The sequence below is a fragment of the Dreissena polymorpha genome, chromosome 3, assembly GCF_020536995.1.
Source record: "Dreissena polymorpha isolate Duluth1 chromosome 3, UMN_Dpol_1.0, whole genome shotgun sequence".
Taxonomy (NCBI): domain Eukaryota; kingdom Metazoa; phylum Mollusca; class Bivalvia; order Myida; family Dreissenidae; genus Dreissena; species Dreissena polymorpha.
This window is the reverse complement of record NC_068357.1, coordinates 150,961,087-150,974,420: the sequence shown is the minus strand read 5'-3', so window position 1 is coordinate 150,974,420 and position 13,334 is coordinate 150,961,087. Positions and strand designations below refer to the sequence as shown.

Sequence of the window (13,334 nt, the reverse complement as noted above, 5' to 3'; positions counted from 1 at the left end):
TTTTGAATCCCCTCATCTATACTCATGATAGTCACAAAACTGGGATCATTCTGAATCCCCTCATCTATACTCATGATAGTCACAAAACTGGGATCATTTTGAATCCCCTCATCTATACTCATGATAGTCACAAAACTGGGATCATTTTGAATCCCCTCATCTATACTCATGATGGAGTATAACATGTTACATATCATGTTAAATCTTGATTAAAACTATTGTATGTGTGTTAGCAATCTAATTATAAATTTCCTGCATTTGCATGTTAATCCACAATCATATAACTGTAAAAGTCTGATCTATGACATGAATTGTTAACATTTCACAACAACTTATGAAACAATAAAACTGTATAACAAACAATTTTATAACTGTGCCAACCATCATTTACGCACAAACAAATCGGTGCTCATTTAGTGAATTTATCTTTCAATTATGACAGCCTATTCCTACAAATCAGACAATTTACCATGAATAGTAAACTGCAATCTAACAAACATATTTGATGCATCTGTAAGTCAAACAAGATAAGTATTGATGCAAAGCATCAAGGGCGTCGGGAATTTCAGTGTGAAAGGCACTCAATGATGTTACATGGAACAATTTTTTTTCTACTGTAAATATTAATATATTGACCAATTATTTTCAACAAAATAGAAAAAAGATACTGGTATAACCATTATCTATGATTTTGTGTTATAACCCCCAAATAACCATTATTTATGATGTTGTGTTATAACCCCCAAATAACCATTATCTACGATTTTGTGTTGTAACCCCCAAAAATTTCATAGTTCATTTTATTTACATTGGTTTCCTTTTTTTGACTGGTATCCGTGTGCAGTTTTCATTAATGGAACAGAACTTTGTAGGTTTTAAAAAATCTGCTTCATCTTGTAAGCGTAATTTCATATTTTTCTCAACTTCAAGGGGAGATGATTCTGAACTTATTCTTACGTTGCTCATTTACGATAGGGGTTGAGAACTTATTGATATGAAAACACTTTAAAAGTTTGAAAAAACAAGAGCTGTCAGAAGACAGCGCGCTCGACTATTCGAGTGCTTGACAGTATAACGTAAGCCATCATGGGAAAATTGTTAATATTCAATAATTTATTAGATCATCTTTCAAAAATAAAAAAAGGAAAAAAAAAATTGGGGGGGGATAAGGGGGGGGAGAGGAGGGTATAATGTGGGGTGGGGTAATTTATAAGATGATGTTAAAAAAATATTTAAAAAATTGGGGGGGGGTAGGGGGGATGGGGGGGTGAGAGGGGGGTATAATCTGGGGTGTGGTTATTTATTAGATGATGTTTAAAAAAAAATGATTCAGACGAAAGTTGTGAAATCTTTTAAACAAGTGGAAATTGTTTATTTTGTCAAATCTAATAGAAACAAATTCTGGATTTATTGTCCCAATGTTTCTCATTTTAAATGAGGTAAAAAAGCTCATTGATATAAAGACACTGTAAGTTTGGAAAGAATCTGATGAAAAATGTTGACATAATCACCTAACTAAGCAGTTTTTCACTTTTATTTTTAAATTCAAAGAGACATAATTCTGGACTTATGGTCCGATATTGCTCATAAAAAGTTTGGGTTTGGTCCTCATTGATAAAAAAAACCTGTGAAAGTTTGGGAACAATCATATGAAAATTTTGGACTTCGAACGAGGATTTCAAAATTTCTCAACTTCTATGGAAGATAACTATGGACGTAATGGTCGGATAATGCTAAAGGGCCCATACCACCTGGATAGTAAAACGTGTCGCGCTTTGCGCTCTATATTTGGTTCTTAAAAAAACAACTCCGAGGAGTGTTTGACTCTAGAGAAACGGGTTGCTGGGACACAGCTCCTCCTTGATAAGCGGCTGCTTCCTTTATCGCAACTAATTGTTACAATCAAAAATACGTGTCGCGCTTCGCGCTCTATATGTGGTAGGGATAGGCCTATGATAAACAATCATAAAAAAACATGGATAATAGATGTGTTGTTTGCATTTATTTGTTAATATAAAAACAAGTGTATTTTTTATAAGATATTTAAGTGATGTAAGAAATTTTAATTAACGTTGTCACCACGTTGCATCCATTAATTTAAATAAAAATGTCCAATTGTAGTAAATTGGATTTTAAAATGTCTACATAAAATAAAGCTTTATCATATTTATTAACCTGACTGAAAAAATTGTCAGCCGCCGAACTGTTCCGTTCATGCCGGAACCCGGGATTGAACCGGGGGCCTTTAGATGACTGCTGCGTAAACAACTTCAGCCTAATACTCTCCCAACTGAGCTATTCCGGCTGACATTCACTTATGTACTGCTATTTGGTGAAGTTGTGTATAGCGATCGTTATTATATGTCTATTAATAAACTAATACATTGTACGTTTTCGTACCACTACGCCTTCCAATAAACTTGCTTGCGCGATAGGTCGTCAAATATTGTACTACATTGATTCTCCACTAAATAAGCAAATTAGAAAAACCACAAAATAAATATATTTTGATTATGTTTTGTTTCTATACAAAACATCATTTGTTTTTATACAAAACCAGAAAGTTTTGCGTATTTGCCCAGTTCCTGTGATCTTTCCCCTGTGATCAGTTGGGGATCAGTTATTATTTAAAACAATTAGCTTTGCATTATTGGCAATGAATGTTGTAATAAATGTAAAAGGCACAAATGTAGTACTTGTATACACTAATTTACACAAAAAATCAGCACTATGCAAGATATTCTTAAAACAAAAATATATACATTGATCCGTAAAATAACTTCTCCTCCCATAAGCGAAAAAAATGCATAACATACTAGTTGCAGCTCTTCAGGGTGACGCCAATAAACACAATACTAAGTTTATACCTACCAACTAAAGTGACAATAAGTCAATATAATTAAACAAGAATATCAGTGAAACTGATGGATGCTCCCCGATGATGCGCTTTGTCAATCTATGTGTTAATAACCACCTAAAACAAGAATATCAGTGAAACTGATGGATGCTCCCCGATGATGCGCTTTGTCAATGTACGTGTTAATAAACACCTAAAAAAATCTATTATTAGCCTCGGTGACCTTGACCTTGACCCCAGTGACCTCAAACCTCATCAAAAGGTAGATGTCCATGCAAGGTACCTACATGCCAAACATGAAAGCAATTGGTAAAGTATTGAAGGTGCTATGAGAAACGGTAGCAAAAGTGTGACAGAAGGAAGTCTTTTATTAGCCTCGGTGACCTTGACCCCAGTGACCTCAAACCTCATCAAAAGGTAGAGGTCCATGCAAGGTACCTACATGCCAAATATGAAAGCGATTGGTAAAGTATTGAAGGCGCTATGAGAAACGGTAGCAAAAGTGTGACAGAAGGAAGTAAGGAAGTAAGTAAGGAAGAACAAACTGGCAACTATATACCCCGCCGAAATTTTATTTCGGGGAGCATTAAAAGTTACTTAGTACATGGCACATTCATGCATGTGTCTCAAATTTGTTTTGTTTGGTCCATCGTAACTGAAAGGTTACACATCATTGAGTATTATTCACTATCCTGTCATTAAGCAATAAGATGTACATAACTTCATTTCTGTCTAGTTTAATGTATACTTGATCACTTGAAATATGCTTCAATACTTAAAAAGGCATGCATTGTCCTGTTTGTTGAAATAATGTTTTTAAAAAAATAGCACTAAAATTACAACCATGTATCACTAATAAATAGTCTAGTAGTCAACAAAGGTGATTTGACAATGCAGTCATCAAAATTAGTAGTTTGACCAAGCAAAGCCAAATTTTGAACATATTGAGAACAAGAGCAAGAGCTGTCTCCATCGGAAGACATATGCCCCAAAAAACGCTTTTTCGAAACCTAAATGCAGATTTTGAAACTTAGACGTGGACCCTAAGTTCAAGGTCAAATGGGTCAAAATTTGTGTGCGTATGGAAAGGCCTTGTCCATATTCACATGCATACCAAAAATGAAGGTTACATCTGAAGCGGCATAGAAGTTATGAGCATTTTTCGAAACCTAAACGCAAAAGTGTGACCGACAGACGGATGGACAGTGCGACTTCTATATGCCACCCTACCGGGGGCATAAAAAGAAACTTGTACAAGTCTGTCCTGTGTGAAATTAAGAATCTGGGCAAGAAATTGTTACAGGCCTGTATACGAGAAACCAAATAATAAAATAATGTGAGCGAGTCTGTTCCTAATTTACCACTGCAGGTCTTGCAGAGTTTGGCACATTTTATCATGCAATGACAATGGAGTGGTATTTGACAGAGACAACATAGACGATACAACATTCTTACACCAAAGGTTATTTTGCCTGTAACTGAACATACGAATGAAGCATTTAAATATGTGACATCAACAATACATTCCACTAACTGCAATACAGACAGGTTTTGCCATAAATAGATTTTCGTTTAAAAGAGTTTTCATTTAAACAAAAAATTATATGGAAGCAGAAAGTGACGCCTCTAATAAGTGTATGTGGACTGCACAGGCTAATTGCGGATGACACTTTACACACATGCATTAAGCCTGGTTTGCTCAGAACAAGGCCCATTTAAGTACAAAAATGTACTTTCTAAGTTTTAATGGCAAGGGAAGTCACTCTTGAAGCTCAGTTGAAAGAGACGGACATACCATTAAACCTTAGAGAAAACCTTATGCCTGAAAAACAAAAAACCCTTAATCACTCACTTTTTAGACACATATATAGTCTCTTGGAAAATCACAATAAATTTAAGACTTTTATGACTAGATTAAGTTTTTAAGGCTTTATTTCCAATCCTAAGGTAGACGCAAACAGCATACAACTTGAACAGACTGCAAGTGACTCGCAAGCTGTTTTGGTTTTATGATGGTTGCATAAAACCTTTTTCATTTTTCTTGTGGGCAGGAAAGGGTTAAGTAAACCCTCCTGTTAAGTCCACAAACATGTTCAATTTTTGATTGATTATCCTATAAACACAATAAAAGCTGCGCCATGAGCGCATGATACGCCCGTCGTTCGCCAATGAAGTAGTAAGGTAATAAATAACCCTTTGAATAATTTTTTTACTTCAGTTTATTTGTATTTGAATACATGGTTTATTTTATAAGTACATGAGCATGGAAATCACGAAATTTTGACGAACAAAGTCCCATAACTCTGGAACGACAATTCAGAATTCCGTCAAAAACGAAAGGGGATCAGGGTTTATCAATATTAAGATTGTGTTGAAATTTGAAAAAAATCCATCGAAGGATATTTGAGCTACAGTAGGACATTCAATGAAATCACGAAATTTTGACGAACAAAGTCCCATAACTCTGGAACGACAATTCAGAATTCCGTCAAAAACGAAAGGGGATCAGGGTTTATCAATATTAAGATTGTGTTAAAATTTGAAGAAAATCTGTCAAAGGATATTTGACGTAGTGTACGACATTAACAGACGGACGGACGGACGGACGGACGGACAGACGGACGCGGGGTATACCATAATACGTCCCGTCATAGACGGGCGTATAAAAAATCCATCGGGGGATATTTGAGCTACGGTAGGATACATGAACAACAATAACATTTAAGGTCACAGTGACCTTGACCTTAGAATGAATGACCTTGAAATGACCAGTGGTCATCTAAGTGTGCTTGCAAACCTTCATGTCAAGTTTGAAGACTCTATGTCCAAGCATACCAAAGTTATAACAATTTTAACATTTTAACATTTAAGGTCACAGTGACCTTGTGTGACCTTGACCTTAGAATGAATGACCTTATAATGACCAGTGGTCATCTAAGTGTGCTTGCAAACCTTCATGTCAAGTTTGAAGACTCTATGTCCAAGCATACCAAAGTTATAACAATTTTAACATTTTAACATTTAAGGTCACAGTGACCTTGACCTTCAAATGAATGACATTGAAATGACCAGTGGTCATCTTCTAGTACTGGCCAATCTTTATTTCAAGTTTGAAGACTCTAGGTACAAGCATACCAAAGTTATAACATGAAATAAGAACTTTAACATTTTTACATTCAAGGTCACAGTGACCTTGACCTTCAAATGAATGACCTTGAAATGTCCAGGGGTTACTTACTAGTTCTGGCCAACCTTCATGTCAAGTTTCAAGACTCTAGGTCCAAGCATACCAAAGTTATAACAACTTTAACATTTTTACATTCAAGGTCACAGTGACCTTGACCTTCAAATGAATGACCTTGAAATGTCCAGTGGTTACTTACTAGTTCTGGCCAACCTTCATGTCAAGTTTCAAGACTCTAGGTCCAAGCATACCAAAGTTATAACAACTTTAACATTTTTATATAGCTACAGTAGGACATTCAATGAAATCACGAAATTTTGACGAACAAAGTCCCATAACTCTGGAACGACAATTCAGAATTCCGTCAAAAACGAAAGGGGATCAGGGTTTATCAATATTAAGATTGTGTTAAAATTTGAAGAAAATCTGTCAAAGGATATTTGACGTAGCGTACGACATTAACAGACATACGGACGGACAGACGGACGGACGGACAGACGGACGCGGGGTATACCATAATACGTCCCGTCATAGACGGGCGTATAAAAATTATTTTGGTAATGCCAAGAATAAAATTGATATTATATTGACATGTGCTTGCAGAAAAATAGATCTCTTAAAATTCAATTGTCTATGAACCACCAAAACATTTTGACTTTTGCATACACCTGACAAAACAATGTTTAAGTACCGTAAAACGCTGTGTATAACGCTCACTTTTTTACCCCAAAATTTCATTTAAAAAACTTAATGCGTGTTATACACCACTACAGCCATGCCAAGAGATTTTTTTTGCTTCAAAAACCATTTTCATGATTTTTTTGTTTCAAAAAGTAGATGCGCATTATACATAAATGCGCGTTATACACAGCGTTTTACGCAATACATATGTCAATCAATGACTGAGTTCACCTACCAATCACGATTTAATAGTTAAAGTGGTGAACAAACACATATGGCTGTCTTAACTATAACTGTTTGTCAACAGTTTTGCAGATTCTAATCAAATGACTGCAAAACTGTTGACAAACAACCAAAGACTTAGCGATAGATTCTGTCCAGTGATTAATACCCTAATAGGTTGCCATGGTGTACATGATATTGTGTCTGCCAAGCAACCAGGAGGTTACATCTAGGGAGCGTTTTATAGATCTCCCCAAAAGACCCCAAGTACTGGTTAGGCTTTCAAAGCAATCAAGCTCAAGTAAAAAGGTTTAATCTAATTCTTGAATATAAAGTATGTGCAACTTACTTGAGTAATCAGTACTGAATAACTCCGACTTCTCGTCTTTAGGCACGGCACTCTCCACAGCTACATCACCATGACGACTCAGCTTGCCACGTCTTCTGCCCATGGGGGCAGCAGATATCGAAGGGATGTCCGATCTGGCAACACTTGTGGAATCCTTCAATCTACCTTCAGTCTCTGTCTTGGATTCAGGGCTTTGTTTTGAATCACTGAACGTGTCCATTATCACGTCTTTCAAGTCCTTGATGCTGCTGTCAGAGGCATGTCTTTGAAAGAATCCTGAAGCGTAATTCACAAAAGCATTAAGGTGGGGCGTAGGACTGAACTGTCCAAGAGAACTTGTCGATGGGGATCGGACCTTTTCAATGTCTTTGTTGTCCGTTTTTGCGTTCTCACCAACTGCACTGCTAATATCTGAGTCTGACTTTGAAATTACACTGAACTCGTCCACACTGAGTTTTGAGAGGGTTTCCTGTGTTTTCTCCACTGACTGAACCGTAACTTGTCCTGTTCTGTCTTCCATCATAGGCAAATACACAATACTTCCGATACGTGTCTCACCATTTGGCGAACTTTCCTCAGCAATACCTGTACCCAAGTTTTTGCTCCAGACTTCGAAGTCTATTAAATCTTTTTCAGTTTCTTTAAACTGACACTCGTTAATTTTTGTCAATTCCAAGTCTCCCTCTAACTTTTTAATAGATGCAGTGATATCATCACTCTCTGGGATAGAAAACGACACCGATAATTTTTTCTGACCTTTACCTGACCTTGGACTAGCTTTTGCAGCAGCGACAAAGTCTTTTTCCATATTATCACACTCAAGTCCCAATCCAAAAACATCTGTGTTCTCAGCTCTGTTTTCTGTGTATATTGCACTCATGTCATCAGTGTCTCTATCAACCTCTTTGACATCATCCTGCCTACCTTCCTCTGGTACAATACCATGGACTGATTCATCCTCTTGATCATTTCCCACCTTACCATCAATGATATCGTCTGCTTCAAAGACCAAATCCTTAAAGTCAGAATAAAACAGCTAAATGTATTATTACCCAGTAAAATATTACAATTTCATGGTTACTTGTCTTGTTCCATTTTAATTAAACAATGTTCACCATCACTAACACATCTCCCAAACCTTTTTTTAACAATATTGCTGCATCACTTTTATAAAAGTCTAAATAGAAATTTAGGGTCAATATCAAAGTAACATTGAAATTGATTTCTCTAATATATTAAAAATACAAATCTGTTGAATATTTGTATTGTTTTTTAATCTTTACGTAGCAATAAGCTAAGAACCTGATCCATGATAAACCAAATGTTAATTGGTTTTGCACCAAACCTCTTTACATCATGTTGATTCCTACATATCGAATTCTCATTTATTACACGAATTCTCATTTATTACAATGTGCTCTTTTGTCAACAATAAAATGAGGGGAAACCAAGAGCTTAAAATAGTAAAGCTTAAACTAGTTAATAGATTTGCATATAACTGGTACGTTTTGCAAAATTATCGTATACCAGTTGGTGAAATAGAATTTTGGTGATGGCCTTTGCTGTCAGAGAAAAAAATCCTGATGTCTCCTTTTAGGGAAATGTTCCAAACTACACAAGTTATAATACTTGGGGAGTATGGCACAAAGGATGTTACTATTTAATATACAGCAAAAATCAAACTACACAAACATTATCGGAAAAAAAATTCTTACTACTATCCAATAATCTTTTCGGCAAGACTAACAACCGTACAAAAAACACGCTGCTGGCATTGCCATTTACAAAGCTCATATGCTGTAAGGTTTTGTGAGGGGATGACAAACGATAGTAAGACTTTACACATACAAGTTTCTATTTTGTGTGTGTGTGACAATATGTCGTGCTTTCAACGCTGACCAAAGCTAATCTCGTGTCTGCTTGTAAATGTTCAGACATCCTTGCGGGAAATTCGCATTGGAATATATTGTCACACGAAAAATAAAACGAGCATTTTGTATCTAGTTAAATCTATTTTACTACACCACATCTAGAGTTGAAAGTTTGGCTGTTGCTGTAAGGAACCTTAATTTGTTATGAGTTAACTTTATATTACAAAACATATTTGTTGATTTTGAGTATTTATGTGGCTTTAAGAGAAATTCCTCTATAAACAGAGATCACGCTACATACGTACATCGTTCCTAGCCCCATGGCCACAACTACAGACGCTGTCAGCCCTTGAGAGCGGATTTTGCAGAATGGTCTTGATGTTGTCCGGAGTCATGGAGCTGTACTTGGATTGTTCGCTCACCTGCGACGCATGCAGTTTCTCCTTAGCGAGGGGACAAGACATGTCATGGTAGACCTCTGGCTGAAAGGTGCTGCCATCCTCCCTGGGGTGGGGAAAAACGGAAAGAATCGTTAGGGTATATCAAATAAGCAAAACATCCCACTGTACAAGGGTAAACAACGTGTCATGGTAGACCTACGGCTGAAAATTGCTGCCATCCTCCCTGGATGAGACAAAAGGGAAAAATTGTGTTGGGATATGGCAAATGAGAGCTACATCTCACTGTGATAGTAAGGGGAAAAGATTTGTCATGGTACACCTCGAAATTAAACATGTCATCCCTGGGATGAGCAAACAAGGAGTATTGAGGTGAAAACGGTGTAGGTATAGAAAAATATAAATAAATCCCATTGTTTTTTAAATGGGACACAACAAGTATGTTAGACGTCAGGCTGAAACATGGTGCCATGGGTTAGAGAAAAAGAAACAATCTTGAAATGTGACCTCATACAATTTAGGTTTCCATTCATTGACACGTGTTACAGGAACATGTTTAGATGGATAAGCTCCCCCCCCCCTCCCCACAAAACAAATCAACCACATTGTTATTGGTAAAAAGGAAATTAAAAATAATCTCTCTCCACTGTTTGCAAGGAGATACAACTGACCATGATAAACTCTGGCTTAAATGAAGTTCACTCTACATATAACCTGGGCTTGGGACAGAACAGAACCCTTCCCTCCAAAGCAGCATGATGTTATACATAGTAAGGAGAAGACGTTTATAAAGTAAATTGTGAATGCAGATCAACATATCATATGGAGCAAACAATGCAAAATTGAATATTGTATGTTGAAAAGTGTTGGGGAAATTTGTCTGACAAATTTATGTCCAGAGACAGATGGACTGACATTCATGGTATGCCCTTCTCTACAACGTTCATGATAACAAATATCAAGTATAGATAGGGGAATTGTCCATTAAATTAAGCCTTGTTCAAGGAAAACTGGACTTAATGCAGGTGCGTTAAGTATTGTCCCAGATTAGCAGTCCACACCGGCATATCAGGGATGACACATTCTGCTTTTTAAGGAGGGCTCTTCTGAACAAAAATTCAGTTTAGGCTGAAAGTGTCATCCCTGATTAGCATGTGCTGACTGCTAATCAGGGACGAATCTTAACACACCTGCATTTAGTCCAGTTTTCCTTAAACGAGGCTAAATTGATTTATGCAAAGTCAACTCACTTTTTCTTGCCCCTAATTTTTATGGCTGCAATATCAACTCACATTTTCTTGCCCCTCATTTTCATGTCTGCAATATAAACTCACATTTTCTTGCCCCTCATTTTTATGGCTGCAATATCAACTCAGATTTTCTTGCCCCTTATTTTCCTGTCTGCAATATCAACTCAGATTTTCTTGTCCCTTTTCATGTCTGCAATATCAACTCACATTTCTAGCCCCTCATTTTCATGTCTGCAATATCAACTCACATTTTCTTGCCCCTAATTTAAATGTCTGCAGTATCAACTCACATTTTCTTGCCTCTCATTTTCATGGCTGCAATATCGTGGTACATGGCCGCACTGATGATCATGTCCATGGGTGCAATCATCCCGTACTTCTCTGTCCCATGCTCAACAACGAGGGGGTCAGACACATCCGGGTCAAACATCACTGCATTAGGGGTCACCAGCAATGTCCCTTTGACGACTCCCTGCAATTATGTAATGTAGATTCATTCAATTTTGTCATTAACTTCTTGTCAATTTGTAATATTGGGAATTAATGTTTGTTTGATCTTATATTGTTCAATTTTTTTTATGATGTCTTATATAAGACTTCAGACATAAACTTCCCTAGAACATTGTATTTTGGTGTTAATTTGACATAAATTCGATGGAAATTTGTGTCCAACAAATAATGTTGGTTTCACAATAAAGCAAGATCTGTCAAGCAATTCTTTCATCAGCAATTACCAACATACCTCTGTTTCAAGTATGGCACCTGTCAGTTACTGACATATGTGCATTCAGAAGTGGTTTGTGCTAAGATTGACTATGGTTAACCCTAAGAGGTGTACCGGCAAGAAGGTTAAAGTTGCAATATCATAACTGAACTATAATAAAGTGACACACAAGAAGGAACTGGCACTTTGAAATTATCTTTTTTCATGTTCATCTATTTAAATTTTGCCAAAACATTTCAAAAGATAGCACATGCCAACATCCATTTTTCTGCAAATGCACTTTACGCGGGTTACATAGAAAACAATTTACTGGGAGTTAATTTATTTGTAAAGTGAATTATTATATATATTAACACCTGTGTAATGCCTAGACATGTGGACATGAAATTTGACATATGGTCATAAGAATGAATCTACTTTATGACAATGCTGTAATTACTGAACTGCATGTCATTTATTGTATTTATACTGCAAAATTAACTGTTCACCAAAATAAAATTGAAATACTGTTCAAAACCATGGAACAATCCAAACAAACAAGAAACACTAAATAACACCCTTGACATGCATGAATTGGTTTATTACAGGCATTTAAAAGCAGCATGGACTCTTAGGTTCCGATAAAGCGCAGAATGATGAGTGGACAATGGTTTCCAAGCATTATGCAAAAAGCAAATGAATCAATAGTTTTTAATTATTAGTATTGGTTGGACAGTTTACTCTCCCAACCTCTAAGTCATGTACAGCAGTAGTCACTTACTGGCACAAGTATGTAAACTTAGTGCCATTACACCACTGGCACAAGTATGTAAACTTTGTGCCATTACACCACTGGCACAAGTATGTAAACTTAGTGACATAACACCACTGGCACAAGTATGTAAACTTAGTGTCATTTAACCACTGGCACAAGTATGTAAACTTAGTGACATAACACCACTGGCACAAGTATGTAAACTTAGTGTCATTTAACCACTGGCACAAGTATGTAAACTTAGTGCCATTAAACCACTGGCACAAGTATGTAAACTTTGTGCCATTACACCACTGGCACAAGTATGTTAACTTTGTGCCATTACACCACTGACATAAGTATGCAAACTTAGTGCCATTACACCACTGGCACAAGTATGTAAACTTAGTGCCATTACACCACTGGCACAAGTATGTTAACTTAGTGCCATAACACCACTGGCACAGGTATGAAAACTTATTGCCATGACACCACTGGCACAAGTATGTAAACTTAGTGCCATTACACCACTGGCACAAGTATGTAAACTTAGTGCCATTACACCACTGGCACAAGTATGTAAACTTAGTGCAATTACACCACTGGCACAAGTATGTAAACTGAGTGCCATTACACCACTGGCACAAGTATGTAAACTTAGTGCCAATACACCACTGGCACAAGTATGTAAACTTAGTGCTATTACACCACTGGCACAAGTATGTAAACTTAGTGCCATTACACCACTGACACAAGTATGTAAACTTAGTGCCATTACACCACTGACACAAGTGTGTAAACTTAGTGCCGTTACACCAGCTTACCCAGGAAATGTGTTAGAAGGTTAATTTTCAATTAATCCCAATTATAAAACTCAAATACTAATTAATAAAGCAAAAATATAAATAAATAAACAAGCCAAACATTTTTGATTACTTAATAAAGACTACTATAACAGTTTTTAATGAAAATCAAATAATACACTAGTTATCATTTGTTTAAAATTTGCATGTTTAAAAATATGTTTAACTGTATTATTATTGTATAACACTAAAATTGTAAAAC

The 13,334-nt window shown here is 36.3% G+C and overlaps 1 protein-coding gene and 1 long non-coding RNA gene across 14 annotated transcripts in view; both read right to left on the bottom strand.

The window, feature by feature from the left end:
• Window positions 1-13,334, bottom strand: part of LOC127871972 (oxidation resistance protein 1-like) — a 91,734-nt gene that overhangs the window by 14,865 nt on the left and 63,535 nt on the right. For all 13 annotated transcript variants that reach the window (XR_008045661.1, XM_052415279.1, XM_052415283.1 and 10 more), the window contains 3 exons: window positions 11,103-11,284; window positions 9,470-9,668; window positions 7,294-8,308 (listed from right to left, as the gene is read on the bottom strand). Coding sequence is in view for 12 of the 13 variants with exons in the window: in XM_052415279.1 (XP_052271239.1) it covers window positions 7,294-8,308; window positions 9,470-9,668; window positions 11,103-11,284 (1,396 nt within the window). In the remaining variant the exon portion in view is untranslated. The remainder of the gene's footprint in view (window positions 1-7,293; window positions 8,309-9,469; window positions 9,669-11,102; window positions 11,285-13,334) is intronic.
• On the bottom strand, window positions 5,059-6,590 carry LOC127872008 (uncharacterized). Its single transcript, XR_008045670.1, has 2 exons — window positions 6,216-6,590; window positions 5,059-6,070 (listed from the first exon to the last, which is right to left on the bottom strand). It is a non-coding gene; the product is annotated as an uncharacterized LOC127872008 (long non-coding RNA).